We start from the raw sequence: 24,233 nt of genomic DNA on the forward strand, positions 1-24,233 counted from the left end.
CATTTTTGGGGATGCACAGATTAGCAACCAGGGTGCCCAATAGTTCCCCTTGACTTGCAGCACAGAATGAACTCATGCAATTTAACCCTCTCAATTTTCTGTGCAGTTCTACAGAAAACTGATCATGCAATGATACAGAGCTGGCTGGAATCAAACAATGAAATAGATTCTATCAGTGAACCTGCCAACCCCGAGGATCCCTCGAGGTGTTCGAAGCAATCTCAGCTTCTTATATAAAGTCAAGAACATCTTTGGGGATTGAGACCTTACATAAATGGTTAATTGCTCTAACTGGAATAGTATGAAGCTAGCTTGCCGAACACCAGCTCTATCCCGTCAAATATTCAGATTCCAATCCTTGTCAACGTAATTTTCCCTGTTGATATCATCACTACCATAAATCTATTTGTGTCAACTTGTTGCTGTCATCAGCATCCAATAGGCATTCCCAGCTCCCACCCCAAGTGTTAATTTTTTATTTTACTTTAGCCCCGTTAATGACAGAGCTAAAGTAAAATACAATACAAACTTTACGAGTCCAAAGGCAACCAAGCCCTGAATTATCGTCCTGCTACGAAATAGAAACTACAGAAAATGCGTCAATACAATGTTACATGCCTGGAGTATGGTTCTATTCAATTCCCATCAGATCAACGACACTCCATGTGTCTTATTTGTAATACTGTGCTGTCTAGTGAAGCCATGAAACCATCAAGATTGCAGCAACATACCCATAAAAGACACCCTGAAAAGGCGACTTATGGTATTACTGTTTCAGAAGATGAAAGAAGCATTTGAAAAGTATTGCACACTCGAGTCATTTACCAAGAAAGCTAAAAATGACCTTGATCATGGTCTCACTGCTTCTTATAACATTTCCAAAATGATAGCAAAGTGTGGAAACTCTCAATTGGTGAAAGATTAATAATGCCTGCTGTATCAGAAGTGCTCACTACTGTTCTCAAAATAGATACCAGTATTTTAAAATCAATTCCTCTGAGCAGTAACTCTGTAGCTTGTTGCATTGATGAAATGAGTGAAGACACTGAACATCATCTATGCAGAGCGACAAAAACTAGAATTTGGGATTCAACTGGATGAATCAACTGTGCGAGACAACGAGGCACTGATAATGGCATATGTATAGTTTATCAAAAATGAAAATGTTTATGAAGAGATTCTTTTTTGTAAAAAGTTAAAAACAAGTATCAAGAGAACCAATCTACGAGCTCAAAATTATATTGAGAATGAAAGTATTCTGATTAGAAACACTATTTCTTGTGCAACAAATGGTGCACCATACATGACAGGACACCATGCTGATATAGTGGCATTTATGAAAAAGAAATTCCAAGTCTGTTTGCAATCCATTGTGTAATTCATCATCAACATTTAGCAACCAAAAACATCAGCTAACAACTTTTTTCAAATATGACTTCTGTAATATCTGCTTTCAACAAAATTAAAGCTCATCCATTAAATAGCAGAATATTTCTCCAGTTATGCCAAGATAATGAAGAGTTTGAATGCTTGCTTCTTCACACTGAAGTACATCAGCTGTCAAAAGGCTGTTCCTTAAAACATTTCTTCGACCTTTTTGACACACTGGTTGAATGTTTGCTCAGTCAACATGACCTTGGGAAACACATTCGAACTTCTATGTGGACATATGGCATACCACACCCATCTGTATGACAAAATGAACATTCTAAACTGCATGGTGAGAATTTCTATTTAATCCAGTCAAGAAGTGAAATGTCCACTTTCGCTGCATGCAAAGTATGGCACTCGCTTTCACGGACAGTGATTTGTAAGAGTATTGCTTACACCTGCAGTCACTGAAGAAGGATTTTCAGAATCAATTCAGGGATTTGAACGATCTGGAAATTCCAGACTGGATAATTAACCCATTTCTTTGCAAACATTTTTCTCATGTTTGCATATATTCGTCATGTTTTTACACTATAGGGATACTGGAAAGTACGTTGTGCCTAAGGGGGCACTGACAAGTATGAAGGTGCTTTATGGGGCGTTGTCTAGTATGAAAATTTCTGAGGGGGTGTTGGACTTTAAAAAGGTTGGGAAACACTGGTTTACACACTATCAAAGTTTTAAACACTTTCTCCAAAGTTTCATCCATATCTTGATATTGTCACATGCAGATAACACTTAACATGATAAACACTATAATACTTTTCAGATCAGGTTACATGACGTAACAGAAACTTCCAGAAGATTCTGACATTCCATGGTGAAGTGCATCAAGTTTGCAACTATACTAAGTTTAACACCAGAAATCATTTACTAAGAGTGCACTAATTAATATTTTTTGCTATTAATACACAGGAAGACAGTTTTTATATTTGCACACATTGAATCTGTAAATGGAGTCTATTCCTGTGCGCTGACCTTGAGAATGGTAAAATAGACAACTAAATTAAGCAAACAAGCTGGAAATTTTATTCTAAAGCTTCAGAAATAAGGTGCTTCCATTCATGTTCCAGAAAGACTGTCATTCAATACAGTACTGGCAAACTGAATTCAAGGAAATTGTCTGCATCTTATGCTGATATTCCACTCAATCTTCAAATACACTTATAAAAACCTCTATACCAAAGATTGCAGTGATAAAATGGGGTTGTAAATCAATATTCCAAACTGAGGAAATGATAGCAAATATATCCTTCCAATTGTTATGTAAGGTGGGACATGACCAAAACATGTGGGTCAATGAAGCAACTTCTGAGTGACAACTGTCACATTGAGGGTTAATATGGGAGTAGAATCGAGCAAGCTTATCTTTAGACATGTGGGCTCTATGTACCACCTTAAATTGTATTAAAGCATGTTTAGCACATATAGAAGAAGAGTTAACCATTTGTAAAAATTTTTCCCATTTTTCTGTTGATATAGTATATAGTATATCTTTGGTATACCAATTGAGGATGGTAGTCAATTCTCCCCTTCAATTAGACGAATGATCGCATTTGCAACTCTAATGGCTAGGTCTATATTACAAAATTGGAAAGAAGTAAACCCTCCTACCACGTTTCAGTGGTTCTCTCACACTATTTCTTGTTTGAGCTTAGAAAAAATTAGAAGTACTATTTTTGATCCATCAATTAAATTTGAAGAAACTTGGGGACCGTTTATTCGGCATTTTCATATGAGTTAATTTGACCTCTTCCGGATCTTTTCTCTTTTTATCCTTGTTCTGGTATGGAGTTCCGGAGTTCTTGACACTATCATGTATATATAAACGATTAATATTGCCCATGTTAGTTTAGGTTTATTACTTTATTTCAATATATATTTTTTCTTGTATTTTTTTTCTTTCTCTTTTTGTGATTATCCTTTTTCATATACAATTAATACAGGTTTGATTGATTATCTTATGATGTTTTTTGCTGATATCTCAATAAGATATTGATATCTTATTACTGATTTAACTTCAAGCCTAGTGTATTTATAACCTATTCAATATTATGTTATATTTTTTTTGTATATGAAACTCAATAAAAAGATTGAAAAAGAAAGAAAAACCTCTATATAGGTTGAAAAGAAGAGTCAAGACTTTTTATATACCAAAATAAAACTAAACTCATGGGGTTTAAAGAGGAAATCAAAATGCTGATCTGAAAAAAAAAATCAGAGCATAAATGCTATAATCACTTTTTAGACAGAAGGAAAGTAAACAGTGATGTAACCCAGGGGTCGCTTATTTTAAATTATCCACATTGCACTGGACTTTATTATGAGAAAACTTAAGAGTTTGTAATTGACAGGATCTTGAAGTACAGTATAGCAAAGTGAGGACAGCAGATTGCAGAAGGCACACAAAATGATGTAATGGACCAAAAGATGGACATGCAAATTTAACTCAAAAAGTCAGTGCTGTTAGTCATTGACTTAATTTGCCATTTTCCTTGAAACAGTTTTCTTTTAGCTTTATATACAAGTGTTAACACCAGCCAAAATCTGTCTGCATGTATCAAACAAAAGAAAATCTATTGATGCTGTAAAGCCAAGCAGTACACAAAATGCTGGAGGAACTCAGCAGGCCAGACAGTATCTATGGAAAAAGGGTACAGTCAACTTTTAAGGCCGAAACCCTTGATCGAGACTGGAGAAAGAAAGATGATCTGATCCCAGCTCTCATCCGTGCCAGGTCTTCACCATCCCCTCTGACCTTCAACTCTGAGGCAGAGCGCTCTGTCCTCACCTTTGTCCCCCTTTGCCCACACCTCAGCGAGTTCCGCATACGCCATGACACTGAACTCTTCTTCCGCCGGCTCAGTCCTCGAGCCTACTTCTTCAGCAAGGACTCTCCCACTCCCCCCAATGACCCCTTCTCCCATCTTCAACCCTCCTCCTCTTCATGGATGCCCTGCTCTGGATCTCTTTATTGCTAACTGCTGATGGGGTATCAACCATCTTGACTTCACCACACATTTTTCCAATTCCAACCTCACCCCTTCCGAATGTTCTGCTCTCCACTCCCTATGCACCAATCCCAACCTCACTATAAAACCCGCTGATAAGGGGGACGCTGTTGTAGTCTGGTGTACTGACCTCTACCTTGCCGAGGCACTGCAATAACTCACTGAAACCTCCTCTTATTTACCCTTTGATCATGACCCCAAGTAAGGAGCCCCAGGCCACTGTCTCCCACACCATCACCAACCTAATCAGCTCCGGAGAACTCCCATCCACTGCCACCAACCTCATAGTTCCCACACTCTGCGCTTCAAGTTTCTACATCCTACCCAAGATCCACAAACCTGCCTGTCCAGGTAGACCCATTGTCTCACCTTGCCCCTGCCCCATCAAGCTCATTTCTGCATACCTTGACACTGTTTTATGGCCTCCTTGTTCAATCCCTTGCCACCTATGTTCATGACACTTCTCACACTTTGAATTTTTTCAATGATTTTAAGTTCCTTGGCTCCCACTGCCTTATTTTCACCATGGGCATCCAGTCCCTATATACCTCCATCCCCCACCAGGAAGGTCTCAAAGCTCTCCGCTTCTGTTTGGATTCCAGACCAAACCAATTCCCCTCTAGCACCACTCTCTTCCGCCTAGCAAAATTAGTCCTTACTCTCAATAATTTCTCCTTTAGCTCCTCCCACTTCCTCCAAACCAAAGGTATAGCCGTGGGCACCCATATGGGTCCCAGCTATGCCTGCCTGTTTGTTGGCTTTGTGGAACAGTCCATGTTCCAAGCCTATATGGGTATCCGTCACCCTTTTCCTTCGCTACATCGACGACTGTGCTTCTTCCTACAGATGTTGCCTGGCCTGCTGTGTTCCACCAGCATTTTGTGTGTGTTGAGTCAGAATTAGAAGTGGGGGGAGGGGAGGAAGAAACACAAGATGATAGGTGAAACGGTGGGGGGGGGGGGGTGAAATGAAGAACTGTGGTTAATAAGTTAAAGAAATACAGGGCTAGAGAAGGGAGAATCTGACAGGAGAGGCAAGAGACCATGTAAGAAAAGGGGGAGGAGCACCAAAGAGAAGTGATGGGCAGGTAAGGAGATAATCTTTCCATCATCTCCAATGGGATTCCACCACAAAGAACATCTTTCCTTCCTCCCAACCCTTCCCCCTACTCCCAATTTTCTGCTTTCCATAGGGATCGTTCCCTTTGTGACTCCCTTGCCCATCTTTCCTCACTCATCTCCCTCCTGGCACTTATCCTTGCAACTGATATGTCAATCCATGACCTTCTCGACAGTCATGATGAGGCCACACTCAGGTTGGAGGAGTAACACCTTATGTTCTGTCTGGATAGCAACTAACTTGATGGCATGAATATTGATTTCTCAAACTTCCGATTACACTCACCCACCCCCCCCCCTTCATCATTTCCCATCCTCTTTCCCTCAATGTCACGAAAACAAAGGAGCTGGTTGTGGATTACAGGAGGAATGGAGACAGGCTAGCCCCTATTGATATCAATGGATCTGGGGTTGAGGGTGAACAGCTTTAAGTTCCTCAGTATCCACATCACTGAGGATCTCACGTGGTCTCTACATATCAGCTGTGTGGTGAAAAAAGCACAACAGCGCTTCTTTCACATCACAGACGGTTGAAGTAGTTTGGTGTGGGCCCCAAATCCTAAGAACTTTCTATAGGGGCACAACTGAGAGCATCCTGACTGGTTGCATCACTGGGAACTGTACTTCCCTCAATCACAGGACTCGACAGAGTGATGCAGACAGCCCAGCACATCTGTAGGTGTGAACTTCCCACTATTCAGGGCAGTTACAAAGACAGGTGTGTAAAAAGAGTCCGAAGGATCATTCTGAACCCAAGTCACCCCAGTCACAAACTGCTCTTTATGCTACCATCCGGTATGAAAGCTAGGACCAACAGGCTCCAGAACAGCTTCTTCCACCAGGCCATCAGACTGCTTAACTCATGCTGACACAACTGTATTTCTGTGTTATATTGACTATACTGTTGTACATACTCATATAAATTACTATAACTTGCACATTTAGACAGAGACACAACATAAAGATTTTTACTTCTCGTGTATATGAAGAATGTAAGTAATAAAGTCAATTCAATTCACCCTTGCTCACTTCATCTCCTTACCTGTCCATCACCTCCCTCTGGTGCTCATCCCCTTTGTCTTTCTTCCATGGCCTTCTGTCCTCTCCTGGCAGATTCCCCCTTCTCCAGGTCTGTATCTCTTTCATCTATCAACTTCTCAGCTTTTTACCTCATCCCTGCCCCCTCCCGGTTTCACCTCTCTCTTTGTTTCTTCCACACCTCCCCCCACCTTCTTACTATGACACCTCATCTTTTTTCTCCAGTCCTGATGAAGGGTCTCTGCCCGAAATGTCAACTATACTCTTCCATAGACGACACCTGGCCTGCTGAGTTCCTCCAGCATTTTGCATGAGTTGCCTGCATGCATCAAGTTCAGTAATGACCAGATACTTACAAGTCATCTTTAAAACTAAGGACAAATTTTTTACAGGTTTCAGAATATGAAACACTTGGTGGATGTATTTCCATGACAGAAGATCTTCCTTCTTCCAAGTATGAAGCTTGACTATCTGGAATTCTGCAGGAAAACACATAAATTCTCAAATAAATTGCATAATAATGCACATACATATTTGGAAACAATAATGCTGTTGTTTCAAAGATTTTCTGAAACTTTCTGAATTTGTCTCACACAAGGTTGTGGGGTTAACTGATTCATATGTAGAAAGTAGACATTTTTGGACAGAACTATCCAGGACCAGTTCTGCAAGGCTTTACAAGGTGATTGGGCATGATGTAATCAAATTACATGATTGGCCTAGAAGACAACCTACCAAAAAGAAACAGCTGCAAAAACAGACAGTCTGCAAATCTACCCTCACAGCTTTCCAACTCTGCCACCTGTTGAACTTGTCATTTACCTACTTCCCTACCCCCTCAATGGAGTTTTTAATATCCTTTATTCCTCAGCTTAAAAGTTCCAATAAAGAAAATTAGACCTCATGTTAGATCAACACTGAAGCAGTTTCTGAAGTCAAATTCCCCACCAACTTCGTGCTCTACTTTTGGGATTTTATACAGAGTCTCCTAGCACAGTGCAAGCAAGAAGCTGTGAAAGTAGCTCAGCATTTATGGACAAGTACAAGTTTCCTGGCATGTATGACTGCAATGCCAACTATTCTTTGCAGAACTGCTAAGTTTCCAAGAAAGTGCAGACCCAAATATCAAGAGGATAATATTAATACTTAATAACTTATGATCAAGACTGAATAATTACACACTTCATTTAACCTCAGTCCAAAAAAAGGGGACCTTTTTCAGCCAATATCAAATTTTCTTTCCAACAGGTCACAGGCTTACAATGTACAATGGCAACACAAGTTTGCTTGGATTACCACATTCTTTGCACAAGTACGTGTCAATCTATTGACCATTTTTTCTGGCCGATGAACATGCAAATAAAGTGGTATGGATCACATACGGTGGACAGTGAAGGTGGTTGTTAAGGACAGAACAGGATCTAAATCAACCAGGACAGTGGACAAAACTTCAAAGTAAAATTTATCATCAGAGTGCATACATGTCACCACAAAACCATGACATTCTTTTTCTTGCAGGGATACTTAGCAAGTCTATAGAACAGTAACAGTAAACAGGATCAATGAACAAAAAACTGACAATGCCAATATAAATACAGGCTCCCCCGCAATCCGAAGGTAGAACGTTCCTATGAAACAGTTTGTAATCCAAAATGTCTTAAATCGAAGAAGCAATTACCATTATTTTATATGGGAAAAATTCTTGAGCGTTCTCAGACCCAAAAAAAACATACCAAATCAAAGCAAATAAAACATAAAACCTAAAATAACACAAACATATAGTAACAGCAGGAATGATATGATAAATATACACCCTATATAAAGTAGAAATATTGTAGGTATGATGTAGTTTCACTTATCAAAATCGGGAAGACAGCGAGTCAAAATCGATTTGGAGAAAAAAATGGCACGTACACGCATATGCAAACAACTGCCCGCACAAGGCTTCATGGTCATTGTAGTCTTTCTCGGGGTAAACACACGTAAAAGTGAAAATCCTCTTTGGTCAGCGAAAACAGGTACTAATGTAAGTCTTTCATAACACCAATTTGTCGTAAAATGCACAGGGGCCACCTGTACATAGCAATAAATAACATGCATGAAGTTACAAGATTATGAGTCCTTAAAGGGAGACCATCGGATGTGTGAACACCAGAAATAGAATGAGTGTGGCAGATGGAATTTAACCCAGACAAATGTGAAATGATGCATTTTAGGAAGTTAATCTAGGCAAGACAAAGATGGTGAAAGGCACTTGGGGTCTAAGTATATAGTTCCCTGAAAATAACAACACAGGTAGGCAGGGTAATGAAGATATATTTCACATGTACTGGGATGGAGTGAAAAGCTTTGTTTAGCATGCCAGAAGGATCATTCCAAATGCAAGTATATCAAAAAGGAAAAGCAACATCAGAATGCAGAACATAGAAAAGTTCAGTGCAGGTAGATACAACAAAGACCATAAGTAGTTTCGAGTGAGAGTTCACGAGATCATCTTATTGTCTGTTTAAGAGTCTCAAACAGTGGGACTGAAGCTGTCCTTGAGCAATCCAAACAAAGTGCTAGAAGGAATCAGCAAATCAGGTAGCACCGACAGACGGGAGTAAATAGTTGACATTTCAGGCTGAGACCCTTCATCTGTTTCAGCTGTCTCTGAGCTTGGTGATAACTTGAGACAAGACGTTACACTTGTACGTAACACTGGTGAAGCCATACTTGGAATATTTTGTGCAATTCTTGACAACACACAAAGGGAAGGATGTGAGTAAGCTAGAAAGGATGCAGAAAAGATTCCCAATTGCCTTGTTTAGAGTGTTTGAGTTAGAAGTGATTGGGTCTATTTTTTCTGGAGTGAAGGAAGCCAACAGATGACAAGACAGATGTATACAAATTTATGGGAGGCATTGACAGGATTGTCAGTGTCTCATTACAATTTTTAGGTGAAGGGAGATGGTTTAAAAGAGAATCATAGAAGATATAGAAAACCTACAGTGCAATACAAGGCCCTCCGACCCACAATGCTGTGCAGAACATGTCCTTACCTTAGAAATTACCTAGGGTTACCCATAGACCTCTTTTTCTGAGATCCATATACCTGTCCAGGAGTCACTTAAAAAACCCTATCGTATCCACCTCCATTGCCGCCGGCAGCCCATTCCACGCACTCACCACTCGCTGCGCAAAAAAACTTACCCATGACATCTCCTCTGTACCTACTCCCCAGCACCTTAAAACTGTGCCCTCTTGTGCGAGTCATTTCAGCCCTGGGGAAAAGCCTCTGACTATCCACATAATCAATACCTCTCTTCATCTTGTACACCTATCAGGTCACCTCTCATCCTCCGTTGCTCCAAGGAAAAAAGGCCGAGTTCACTCAGCTTATTTATTCTCATAAGGAATGCTCCCCAATCCAGGCAACATCCTTGTGAGTCTCCTCTGCACCCTTTCTATGGCTTCCACATCCTTCCTGTAGTGAGGCGACCAGAACTGAGCACAATACTCCAACTGGGGTCTGACCAGGGTCCTACATAGCTGCAACATTACCTCTCGGCTCCTAAATTCAATCCCATGTTTGATGAAGGCCAATGCACCGTATGCCTTCTTAACCAGAGTCAACCTGCACAGCAGCCTTGAGTGTCCTATGGACTCAGAGCCCAAGATCCCTCCGATCCTTCACATTGTCAACAGTCTTACTATTAATACTATATTCTGTCATCATGTTTGATCGAAAGGAATTTTTCCACAAAGAGTATTGGTATCTGAAATGAACTGCCAGAATAGCAAAATTTCAGAGGCATTTGACCAAGTATTCAAATGAACTAACTATAGATGAATGGGAATTAAGCCAGGCAAATGGGCAATTTTTAAAAATATGCATAATGGTTGATATTGATGTGGTGGGTCAAATGACTTGTTTCTGTGGTGTACAGGTCTATAATTCTATATAAAATTATAAGATCCACAGATCTTTTTCCCCATAGTAGGGGCATCAAAAAATCAGAGGGCACAGATATTCGGTGAAAGGAAGAGGTTTTGAAGTGGATTTGAGTGGAAAACATTTTCTCCCCTTAGAATGGCTGATATCTGAAGTTCATTTACTGGGGAGATGGATTCAGATGCGATCATTGCCTGAACAAGGCATTTAAAGAGGCGAAGCATAAAAGGATACAGATCTAAGATGGGCAAATGGGGTTAGTGTAAATATTCAAAGACATCAACACAGACATGGTCGTTCAAAGGGCTTACTTCAATTCTGCACAGATCTATAATTCTGGATAAGGGGAAAAGAGGTTGACAGATAGAATCATAACTCCATTGAAGGGCAGAATAGATCCAATAGGGTAAATGGAGGATTCCTTTTCCTGTTTCCATATAAACATGCACATCAAACCAAAGACCTTACCTGCAACCCAAATCTGATTTTTTAGCAACTGTTGATGCAGCCACAGGTAGTCCAAAATTTGAAGTAACAGTAACATTTTCCAGTGTTTCATTGCTACTGCTCCTCACAGACTGCAATAAAAAACTAGGAAGTGTCTCATCCTCCAAATTCCTGATACTTTCCATTACGTTAGGGGTATTTGATCATAACCTGAAAACAAAAATAGAAATGATAAACATACTCACAAAAAGTTTGATTTATTTGAGACACCTCAGTTTAGTAGTAGCAGTTTTCACCAAGACAAAAATAACAAAAGCAACAGTAAACAAACAGCATTTGTTTCAAAATACCATCAAAAGTCCAGTTCTTTTTTTAAACCAGAAATTGCTCATGTAAAATAAATTTATCCCATTAAAAATAAAAACAAGAAATTATTTTCAGCATCTTTGAAGAGATAAAACATAACCTGCATTCAAAAATTAGAAAAATTACAGAAATTTTTTTGCACTACCTCAATGGTTACTGTAAGGGTTTTCTTTGGATAACGACTCCAAAAACTATACATGCTACTTCAAAAAGATTCAAGACTTTTTATTGTCATTTCCAGTGCACAAGTGTAAAGGAGAAAAAAATAATTTTTACTCAGACCCTGCTGCAGCACAAAAAACACAATAATTTTTTAAAAACCACAAGAAATTGGAGTATTGTGTACAGTTCTGGTCACCGAATTATAGGAAAGATATCAACAAAATAGAGAGAGTACAGAGAAGATTTACTAGAATGTTACCTGGGTTTCAGCGCCTAAGTTACAGGGAAAGGCTGAACATATTAGGTCTTTATTCTTTGGAGCGTAGAAGGTTGAAGGGGGACTTGATAGAGGTAATTAAAATAATGAGGGGGATAGATCTAGTTGACCTGGATAGGCTTTTTCCTTTTGTAATTTCTTTTAAGTTCATCAAACATTTCCATAAGATGTATTTCAGACACTGTACATACATATCATATAATCATATATATCACAAATCTCCACAAAGTATTTATCTGAGGTATACACTTATAGAAAACAGTGGAAAGAAAAAACAAGCAAAAGGAAAGAACTATGTACAAGTAGGGAGTGATCTTTTTTTTAAAAAAACATATTCATTGATTTGTGAGAATAAAATCAGGCCGATGAGGCATTATGTTGTTAAACCATTTTTCCCAGTATGAATCAAATTGTTCTAGCTTATGATTAACAGATGTTGTTATCTTCTCCATTTTGTAAATGTCCATTGTAATTTCCATCCATGTATTTAAAGTTGGTCTCTCCTGTGATAACCATTTCCTCGTAAGAGTCCTGAGAGGGTTTAATAAAATATCACGTTTTTCCATCCAAACTCCCTCCATTTCTGTGAACTGGTACACTTCCATTGATATCTCCATATTGTTGTCCATTTTTCCTCAGATATAATTATCCCTCCTTCCTTCTCCCATTTTGTTTTAATGCATGAAGTCAAAAGTGTTTTAAGATTTGACAATGCCTTATGCATGCTTGAAATGATTCCACTACCATTATCTGAATTATATGCTTTTCTAATTAGCTCTATCAAGCAAGTACTTGCCTTGGTTACATTTTTAAGCGTTTTAACATATTGCCACATCTGTAAATACTGTTAAAAATCTTGTTTTTCTCATAAGTGTTTCTCTTTAAGCATTTCAAAACTGAACAGTGTTCCTTCTTTCATTATGTTGCAAAGAACTGTTATTCCTTTAGCTGTCCAGTCCTTAAATCCAGCATCCAGCTTATTTGATGTAAAATCCAAGTCATATGCACACCATTTAAGAATTGCAATATCTCCCTCTAGATTATATTCTTTTATAGTAGTTTTCCATATTTTAAGAGTCAATTTCACCCATGGGTTATCAATAGTATTTATGTACCTTTGCAGGTTGTTATCAGCCAAAATTGCTTGTATGGGGATGGGAAGTACCCGCTCCTCAGTGTTTTTCCATTGAGTGTCATTTGATGGGTTGCACCATTACAGCTCTCAACTGTGCTGCAAAATAATAATCACTAAGAGAAGGCAAGCCCCATCCCACCTTTTCCTTTGCTAATTGCAAAGTTTTGAGACGAACTCTAGGCCTTTTTCCCTGCCAAATATACCTTCAGAGTATCTTGTTCCATTAATTGAATTGACTTTGATTAATCTCTATTGATAGGGTCTGAAAGAGAGAGAACAGTCTGGGCAGTATATTCATCTTAATAGACTCAATCCTTGAACTGAGACTGAAAAAGGAATCAGGTTCCATCTTCCCACATCTTCCTTAATTTTTTTTATATAAAGGCTAATAATTACATTCTGATAATTTTGCCAAATCTTTTGGCATAATGATGCCCAAATATTTGAAAGTCTCTGTATGCCATGCCCAGGGGTATCGACTTTCAATTTCTCTTAGTGGGCTATAGTAATATGAAAGTAATTGGGTTTTATCTATGTTGATCTTGTATCCTGATAATTGACCATATTGTTCAAAGGATTGCATCAAATTAGGTAAAGAGTATGTTGGCTGCCCTAGATAGATCAACATGTCATCCGCATAACAAGCCAATTTATGCTCTGTCCCTTTAATAATAATTCCCGATATCTTCATATTGTCTGATGGATTGAGCTAATGGTTCCAGATATAACGCGAAGAGTAGCAGTGACCACACACAACCCTGTCTCGTGCCCCTTTCTAGGGTAAGACTATTTGATAAATATCTATTGATTTTAATCCTAGCAGTAGGATTGTCATTAAGTGTCTGTATAGTTTTAATAATTGTGTCTTCAAAACCAAATCTATGTAAAACTCTGTAAAGAAAATTCCAATTAACCAAATCAAATGCTTTTTCAACGTCCACGCTTATCACTATTGCTTCGAGTTTATTTTTTTGTATATGATCCATAATGTGAAGTGTCCTTCGTATATTATCTTGTGTCTGGCGTTGTCGTATAAAACCTGTCTGATCATTACGTATCAGTATGGGTAGAAACTCCTCTAATTGCTTGGCCATGATGGAGGTAAATAACCTATAATCTACATGAAGAACGGATATTGGTCTAAATGACCCGCATTCCATTTTATCCTTGCCTTCTTTCGGTATACCTGAGCTTATCACTTCCTTCCAACTGGGTGGCATTTGTGCCTTCTTTTGAGCCCAGTTCAGTGTGGGGAGTAAAACTGGAATTAACTCATTTTTTAATTCTTTGTACCATTCTGTCGTATGCCCATCTGATCCTGGTGACTTGCTTAATTTAAGCCTACTAATTGCAGCTTTTAATTCAACTTCAGTTATGTCAGCAGTCATCGTTCTATTTTGTTCTTCACTTAAAGTGGGAAACTCTAGAGAATTCAAGGTGGTGTCAATTTGGGTTATGCTTCCCCCTGGAACTTTGGAATATAGAGTTTCGTAAAACACTTCAAAAGCTTCTTGAATTTCACTTAGCTTATTTTATCTTTTTCGTTCTTGGGTCCGTAATTCTATGAATAGTATTTTCTATCTTTTTTTTTTCAGTTTCCACGCCAGTATTTTCATAGATTTCGATCCACTTTCATAATGTCTCTGTTTCAGAAACATTAAATTTTTCCTGATTTCTTGCATTGCCAAACTATTAATTTCATTCCTAATTCTTTTAATTTCCCCTAATGTATCCTGTGCCAAATTCAATTTGTGTTTTTTCTCTAGTTCCTTCAGCCTATTTTGTAATCCCTCTAATGTTTTATTCCTTATATGAAGATATCGCTATAATTTTCCCATTTAAGACCGACTTCAGAGTATCCCATAAAATGGGAGGTGAAACCTCTCCATTATCATTAAATTCTATTTCTTTTTTAATTTGTTCCTTAAAGGTACGGATCATTGAGTAGACTTGAATTTAGTTTCCAAATAGTACTCTTTGGTTGTAGGTCAAAATCAACAGATAAGTATATAGGTGCCTGGTCACTTACATCTATTGTCCCAATTGCACAGGTGTTTATTTTGTTTTTGTCTTTTCCAAATGTTATGAAATAGTCTATTCTTGTATATATAGAATGGGGAGCAGAATAATGAGTATAATCCCTTCTGTTGGGGAAAAGATCCCTCCGTATACCAATTAAACCAACATCCTCAAAAAATGTATTAACTTTCTTATGTAAAGATTTTGTTTCATAGGTTTTTCTATTGGAAGAGTCTAACTTTGGTTGTAATTGTAAATTTAAGTCTCCCCCACATATCAGGAGACCTTCTGTTTCCGTTACCATAATATCAGTAATTTTCTGAAAGAAACCAATATCACTTCCCAGGGGTGCGTATATATTCAATAGAGTAACTGAATTTCCGTCTATATTCCCCCTTACCAGAATATATCTGCCCTCCTTATCTCCTATTTTGAATACTTTTTCAAAATTTAGCTCACTTGAGATAAGAATAGCAACTCCTCTCCTATGTCCTGATTTATATGAGGAGAAAAACAAATCAGTGAAGCCCATTCTCTTTAGTTTTTTTATGCTCATTATCACTTAAATGAGTTTTCTGTAAATATACTATATTGGCTTGTTCTTTTATCATTTTGGATAACATTCTATTACGTTTGATTGGATTTAATAGCCCATTGACATTAAAAGAAATGAATTTTACCTTGTCCTTAGCCATCTGTATTTATCTGTCAATGTATCATTGAAATTAGAATAAAACTTAAATCGATCTATTCCCTGAACAAATAAGAGCCAAGAAATGCAAATAATAACAAAAATGGCAATGACTGTGTGATTCCAAGGCTGAGGTCTCTAGTAGATGACCCTGCGTTGAGCTAGAGGAAATGTTAGCTGTGGGGGATAACCCCTCCCACTTGTGAGTTGAGGGCCCCCATTGCAGTAGTCCTAAAAGTCAGTGAACAAATCATTACACAGAAAAGATTTCCCTGTGTACTCCTATTTTCATATATTATATATATATACACACACACACACACACACACACACACACACAGAGATTCAAATAAGAGGACATGATTTGAGAGTTAGGGGTCACAAGTTTAACGGTAACATGAGGGGGAATTTTTCCTCAGAGTGGTAGCTGTGTGGAATGAGCTTCCAGTAGAAGTGGTAGAGGCAGGTTCGGTATTGTCATTTAAAATAAAATTGGATCGGTATATGGACAGGAAAGGAATGGAAGGTTATGAGCTGAGTGTGGGCCAGTGGGACTAGGTGAGTGTAAGCATCGGCATGGACTAGAAGGGCCGAGATGGCCTGTTTCCGTGCTGTAATTGTTATATGGTTATATAAATACATAAGATTGCTTAAACATAGAAAGTGAAAATAGGCAGAGGAGCGTTTGTACACATGGCAACTGACAGGAAATGATAGAGTAATGGTAGTTTGTGGTGGGAGGGGCAAGTTAGTGGATTGAGGTGCTGATCAGCCCTACTGCTTGGAGAAAAAGTAACTGTTTTTGAGTCTGGTGATCCTGGTGTGAATGCTTTGTAGCCTCCTCTCTGATGAGATTGGACAAACCATCCATGAGCAGGGTGAGTGGGATCCTTCAAAATATTTCTGACCTTTTTCCATCACCTTTCTCTATAGGTCTTTGATAGCAGGTAGGCTGGTGCTGGTGACATGTTCAGCAGTTTCTCCTGAGAGGCACTGGTGAGGTTTCCCGATTGAATGTGTAAAATCATGATTGTGACAGGTACAGATGGATTTTCTGGAGAATTTTATAAGGTTTTATCTTCATTAATTATACCGCAGTTATACTTAGTCTTCTTGGATTCTTTCAAATGGGTAGCTTGCCTCAATCTTTCTAGGAAGCCTCTATTTCACTTATCCTAAAGAAGAACAAGGACCCAAATGAATGCTCTTCATATAGGCCAATTTCATTACTCAATGTTGATACTAAAATCCTTTCTGAAGTTCTGGCTGATAGGATTGAAAATATTCTACCTTCTATTATTTCTGATGATCAGACTGGATTTATTAAAAACCGACATTCCCATTTTAATATATGCCGTGTATTAAATGTTATTTACTCTCCCTCCCAGGAGATATCGGAATGTGTGATATCCTTATATGCTGAGAAGGCCTTTGATCGAGTTGAATGGAGTTATTTATTTAAAACCTAAGAAAAATTTAATGTTGGACCAGATTTTATTCACTGGATTAAATTACTTTATCTATCTCCTTCTGCTCGGGTTCTTATTAATTTTCAAAATTCCAAACCATTTAAACTTCATCGCGGAACTAGATAAAGCTGTCCATTGAGCCCTTTGCTCTTTGATCTAGCTTTAGAACCCCTTGCCATTGCTTTTTGAGAATCTAATGATATCTGTGGTATTTTAAGGAGAGGTATTACTCACAAAATTTCATATTACACTGATGATATACTGCAGTTTATCTCTATTGTAGAGACCTCATTACCTTGCATACTATCTTTACTCTCCCATTTTAGCCAGTTTTCAGGATATAAATTGAACTTACGTAAGAGTGAATTATTTTCTTTAAATAATTTGGTATCAATTAATACTAATTTCCCTTTTTAAAGTTGTAAGGAATCAATTTACTTATTTGGGTGTAAGTCAATAAGAATTACAAACACCTGTTTAAAGAAAACTTTCCTACTTTATTGAATCATGCAAAAAGGATATCATTAAATTGGTCACCTCTTTCAACACAGGTGGGCCCCGCTTTTCGAATGTTCGATTTACTACAACTCACTGTTACAAAAGACTTACATCAGTACCTGCTTTCGCTGACCAAAGAGGATTTTTGCTTTTACGAAAAAAAGACGCCCACTTCATACGTGTGTTTACCCCGAGAAAAACTACAATGAAGCCTTGTGCGGGCAGCTGTTTGCACATGCGTGTACGTATACGCACGTGCATACGTATGCATGTATGTGCCGATTTTTTTCTCTCCAAATCAATTTTGGTTCACTGCCTTCCCAAGTTTGATAAGTGAAACTACAACGTACTTACAATATTTCTATTTTATATAGGGTGTAAATTTATTATATCATTCCTGCTTTTACTGTATGTTAGTGTTATTTTAAGTTTTATGTGTTATTTGCTTTGATTTGGTAGGGTTTTTTTGGGTCTGGGAACGCTCAAAAATTTTTCCCATATAAATTAATGGTAATTGCTTCTTCGCTTTACAACATTTCGGATTACAAACAGTTTCATAGGAACGCTCTACCTTTGGATTGTGGGGGAAACCTGTATCAAATTAATTCTATTAAAATGAATATTCTACCTAAATTTATATATCTTTTTCAGGCTTTACCCATTTTTATTCCTAAATCCTTTTTTGACTCTCTTGATTCTATTTTATCCTCTTATATGTGGAAAAATAAATGTCTGCGGTTAAATAAAGTTCATCTTCAAAAATCTAAAAAGTCTGGAGGTTTAGCCTTACCTAATTTTAGGTTTTATTATTGGGCAGTTAATATATGATATCTTATGTTTTGGCTATATTATGTTAATCGTGTAGACTATCCCGTATGGGTCTCTTTAGAAGCTAACTCTTAATAAATTTTCCATTATTTCTCTTCTTGGATCATCACTTCCTTTATTTGTAAGTAAACTAACTGATAATTTAGTAGTTAAACATACTCTGAGGATCTGGATACAATTTAGAAAATACTTTGGTTTATTGAGATTTTCCCTTTCAAGTCCCATTTATTCTAATTTTGTTAAAACCCCTCCATGAGTGATTTAGTTTTTAAAGAATGGGACAGGTTGAGTATTAAATGTTTTTGAGATCTGTTTGTTGGAGGAAACCTTTTTCCATTTGAGCAATTGTCAGCTAAATATAGCTTACCCAAAACTCACTTTTTTAGATATTTACAGATTTTTTAAGACCTCAATTATGCACATTTCCTATAAGCACAGATAAGAACTTACTAGACATAATTTTTAGTTTGACACCTTTTCATTATGGTTCAATATCTAATATTTATGATATGTTACTGGAGATGAGGAATATTCCTTTAGACAAAATTAAGAATCTCTGGGAACAAGATTTACAGACATCAATATCCAAGGAAACTTGGAATGAAATTTTTAAACTGGTTAATATTTCATTGCTATGTGCTCGTCATTCCCTCATACAATAAGGTGGTACATAGAGCTCATATGACTAAGGATCAGCTATCTCATTTTTATTCAGATATATCTCCCTACTGTGACATATGTAATAATGGAGAAGCTTCATTAACTCTCATGCTTTGGACTTGTCTGAATCTTGAAAAATATGCCAAGGAAGTTTTTCAAACTTTTTCCTTACTTTTTAAAGTCAATTTTAAGCTTAACCCTCTGACGGCCCTATTCGGTATTGTTGCAGGACAAGATATTAAGCTGAAGGCATCTGATTTACATATTTTGGCCTTTAGCTCTTTTATAGCTAGGAGGGCACTTTTGTTTAAATGGAAAGATGTTTTTCCTCCTACTCATGCTCAATGGTCATGCGACGTTATGTCATGTTCACATTTAGAGAAGATTCGTTGTTCAATTTCTGAATCTCGTCAAGACTTTCAAACCTGGTGGGGACCTTTTCTGAATTATTTTTAAAACCTTCACTCCGTTGTTTAAACTCATATGTTGGCTAATATTAATTTTTATTATGTGAGAAGGTATTTTACCTTCTTTTCTCCTTAATAAACAGCTTCAGTCTTGGTAGGGGTTAGATTCTTTTTTTTGTAATAAATTAGTATAGTTCAATATAACTATTGATTAACTTAGATGAATACAGGGTAATGAGATTGTTGTTATGAACAGATATAATGTAATTGGTAGCTTTTTAAAATATTTTGATCTTTTATATACACTTTCTTGTACCCTGTATTCTTCTATGTAGAAACTAACAAAAATATTGGAAAAGAAAAAAAGAATCATGATTGTGTAAAAACAGCCTCATGAAAGCCCAACATATAGATTCCCACATTATAGCAGTTCACGTAACAGAAGTTCAATCTCGTGAAATTTACACCACCAAAAAAATTCTCACCAAACTTAACCACCTGTTAAACTAAACACACTCTCGAACATGCATGTGCAATCAATAACAACATTTATGAACCAATGGTATTTTCTAAACTTGTAATGATCTTAGAAGCCTTAAGGCTATGAAATGTCTTAAGTTCAGTTCATTGAAGTTTCTCAGCTGGTGATAAAGGTTCAACAATTTGCAGTTTTGAACTAATTCATATTTTAATGAAAACATTCTTTACAATTTGAATGTGAAATGGTTTTAATTCTATTCAAGGCCAATAAAACATTTAGCAGGTTGTGGCAACCCACTTTCTGCGCAGGCGAACCGGCTCACAAATAGCCAGCGCGTGGGGAGAGACTTTGGTAATGCACCTCTGATGTAATTTCCGCCCGGAGAGAGCGGGCGCCGCAAATGCCAGCGCCGCAAAGTTTGAATAAACCAGTCTCGAAACGATTTACCGACTGAGTGTTGTTATTTTAGTGCTGTGTGTAGCACATTGGTGACCCCGACAGTCCAAACGGGATTTGGACCAAAGATGACCGACTCTTCATCTGTTCACGCAGTTTCGCTAAAACTGCCAACTTTCTGGACACTGCGACCATGTGTGTGGTTTAGCCAAGCAGAAGCCCAGTTCCAGATTCGGCAGATCTCTTCTGATTCTACGCGTTACTATCACGTGGTGAGCGCCCTTGACCAGGAGACGGCCGCCCAGGTTGCAGATTTCATACAGTCGCCCCCGGAAGAAGGCAAATATGAAGCATTCAAAATGCTGCTCATTGGGACCTTTAGCCTCTCACGGCGTGAGCGGGGTGCTCGCCTGCTTCACCTGGACTGTTTGGGAGACAGACTGCTGTCAGCATTGATAAAACAGATGATGGCCCTGGCTGACAGACACAAGCCCTGCCTCATGTTCGAGCAAGCGTTCCTAGAGCGACTGCCCGAGGACATACATCTGCTGCTGGCCGACACAGATTTCAGCGACCCCCGGAAGGTGGCGGCACGGGCAGACGTGCTGTGGAAAGCCAAGGGGGAGAGCGTGGCGTCCGTCGGTCAAATTACCAGGCCACCCCGCCCAACAGCTGACCAGACCAGGCCCGGCAGGGGAGCGGACACAACACAGAGGCAAGAGTGAGGAGGGCAGTGAACAGTGGTATTTCTACCACCAGCGGTGGGGCACAAAAGCCTGCTGTTGTCGCCCGCCATGCAAGGGTCAGCTGCCACTAATGACTATGGCGTCTGGCCACCAGGACAGACTCTTGTATGTCTGGGACAAACAGTCGGGACGCCGCTTCTTGGTCGACACCGGAGCGGAAATCAGAGTCTTGCCCCCGACGGGGTACGACACCCGCAACAGGAAGCCAGGACCCACCCTGAGGGCCACAAACGGCAGCACGATACAGACCTATGACACCCACACAGTGCAGCTCCAGTTCAGTGCCAGCCGGTTCATGTGGGATTTCACACTGGCCGGGGTGGCCCAACCACTCCTGGGGGCGGTCTTCTTGCGAGCTCACAGCCTGCTGGTTGACTTGCAAGAGAAAGGACTAATACATGCCGAGACTTTCCAGACGTTCTCCCTGGGTGAAGCCAAGTTGCCGGACCCACACCTGGACTCCATCACGCTGTCGGGCAACAAATTCACCAGAATCGTGGCCAACTTTCCATCGATTCTGGCACTGCAGTTCACGGCAGCCATGATGGTGTTAAGTGCTGAGCTATAATCAATAAACAGCATCCAGGTGGTACAAGGCCATATGAAGAGCCATTGAGATTGTGTCTGCTGTTTACCTATTGTGGCAATAGGCAAATTGCAGTGGGTCCAGGTCCTTGCTGAGGCAGGAGTTTAGTCTAGTCATGACCAACTTCTCAAAGTATTTCATCACTGCAGACGTGAAGAGTGCTACAGGGAGAATTGTTAAACCTTCTCTGAACCCTTTCATTCTATTGACTCTTCCCACTTGTGCATTCCCCCACGTCTTTTGTGTCATCGACTCTACCTTTGATCAGCTCAGCCATTTGTTCCTGAATTTTTTTTCCGGCCCAGTCCAATACATATAGTTTTAAAGAAAATCCAGTTATTCTGATGACACTACCTGAGCTTGCTGAGAACAAACTTTCTTGTGATGTGGGAAATGTCACAAAGTAACCGCAGTTTAAAAGTCGGAGAAAAAAAAAATCTAAAAGCCATATTCATGATTGTCTGGATGTATCAGATCCTTTACAACCAGCCAGGATGAACAGCAAGTCCTTACACAAACAATAATGAGATTTAGCTTACGAAAGAAAGAAAGGCAGGTGCTGAAATCAGAAAATTCTGGAAACATCCACAGTATTAAATGCTCGATAATGGTCATTTATAAAGCAGCATTCACTGAGCAATAAATATTAGCTGCAATCAAGGCACCATCGTTGTTTTCACAACAGTACTGAGATCTTTTACATTAATTGGAATCAGTTTCATCACCACTGCATTATAAAACAATTAATGCAAATAATGGAATAATGAGGGAGTGTTCACAAAACATTGAGAACTCTAATGGTGGCGGGGAAGAAGCTGTTCTTGAATTGTTGAGTGTGGATCAGGACCGTCACAGAGGCTGCTGAGTGTGCTTCCAGGCGGCTAAGGATCAAGAGGTATGGCCAATGCTTCTGGGACAGAAGCCAGGGCCAGGCTGGGTTATCTGGGTGAAGGGGGTCTGATGTTGAAACAGCCAATAACCCCAGGTTACATCATTCATCGATGATGTGTCCCAGTGCATCTGAGGATGTACCTCAGCACCTGGAGGTAACAAGAAGAACATGAAGTAGGCAGGACAGCTTCAAGTGGTATTACTCACTTCAGTATGCACTGGAATGTCTGTCAGTCTGGAGCTTTATACCTAAATGAGACTTGCACTCACAATTGACTCCACTGCGAACTGTATTGTAAACATTTAATGTTATAGCAATCACACTTCTTTCAAAAAAACAATCTCTCAACCGAAATCTTTCCAAATGTCTACCCAACAGGTTTGGCATCTAGGGTTACGCTTCTGAAGCAACTCGGGAAAATAGGCTAACTGCTGTTGCTATGTCAGCAGTATTAACTTTTATACTTGAATCCTTGCAACAATGTTTAACAATTCCGAAGTACTTCGTAAAATACAGAAAACATATAAAACATAAAATCAACCTTCATTAAATGTCCTTTAATTCCAATAGTAACAGGAGCACAAAATAATGCAGTAGAGGAGCACCTGGCTGTCTTAGTCCTGTTGATTCCCCACCCCACCCCTCCACCACCACCTTCCTTTTCTCTCGCATTCCTACAAGTTTCTGTTATCAAATGTTTACCCAATTCTCTTGAATGCTATTATCGAATCTACTCCTACCAACCTTTCATACAATTTTCTACATTGTAGCCACTTTATCCATACTATAAAGTGCATTGCGCTTCAATCTCTAATCGAATCCGTACACTTTACATAGTATACACAAAAGTTTTGAGCAGCGGAATAAAACACAGCGAACAATAAAAAGTCTGGAGAGATTCCTAACAAAAATACAACTTTTAACTCAGTGAGAACTTACATAAATTCATCAGATCAATAACTGTTCGTGATGCTATAAGCAAAGCGGCCAAATAGGCAGTTCGTGCGGGGGTAGGCCCCACACTCGCGGTGCTCTGGGCGCGCTGCTCAAACGGGGCGAGCTCCGTCGATGTAAGCATGCGCAACAATTCTAATCCCAAACGGTCGGGTGGACCACATGATCGCGCCAAATAGCGGGCGCGCGGCCCGTCGAGGTGACGTCATGGCGTTTGCCGCCGTAAAACAACCTCTTTCATGAGATAATATCGGTGACGGGTGTCGCCTGACCAGCTTAGCGTTTCCATATTTTAGTTATTATAGTAATAATTATTTTTTGTACTGAACCCCCTACTCCATTCCTAAAGATTCTCAATTGGAAGGTATTCATTTTGGGAGGGGGTGTCATTCTTCTCAGCATAATCCAAAGAATTAAAGAAAAATAGAGGGCTATGAGTAAACGTAGTAATTTCTAAGGTTGGGACATTTTGGGCCGAAGGGCCTATATTGTGCTGTAGGTTTTCTATGTTTCTATGAATCCTAAGACTTTGGCGATCCTGCTCGTTTGCCAGCACAACACAATGCCAAAAACAAACACAACATCAGGTGTTGTTTAATATATATATTTGACAACTTTCCTTTTTTTCTGTTTTGGGAACTGTGGGCCTGCCAGGTTGGAGAACATTGACAACCATTTGCTTGCATT

At 39.0% G+C, this 24,233-nt stretch overlaps 1 protein-coding gene across 6 annotated transcripts in view; it reads right to left on the bottom strand.

Annotated features, from left to right (window-relative positions):
* Window positions 1–23,667, bottom strand: part of cep192 (centrosomal protein 192) — a 187,988-nt gene extending 164,321 nt beyond the window's left edge. For all 6 annotated transcript variants that reach the window (XM_059976704.1, XM_059976688.1, XM_059976683.1 and 3 more), the window contains exons 1-3: window positions 23,532–23,667; window positions 11,001–11,189; window positions 6,955–7,077 (exon numbers count right to left, since the gene is read on the bottom strand). In XM_059976704.1, coding sequence (XP_059832687.1) covers window positions 6,955–7,077; window positions 11,001–11,164 — 287 coding nt within the window. In that variant the 5' untranslated portion in view covers window positions 11,165–11,189; window positions 23,532–23,667. The remainder of the gene's footprint in view (window positions 1–6,954; window positions 7,078–11,000; window positions 11,190–23,531) is intronic.
* Between the last annotated feature and the right edge of the window lie 566 nt (window positions 23,668–24,233).

Source organism: Hypanus sabinus, chromosome 1 (assembly GCF_030144855.1).
Source record: "Hypanus sabinus isolate sHypSab1 chromosome 1, sHypSab1.hap1, whole genome shotgun sequence".
Lineage (NCBI taxonomy): Eukaryota > Metazoa > Chordata > Chondrichthyes > Myliobatiformes > Dasyatidae > Hypanus > Hypanus sabinus.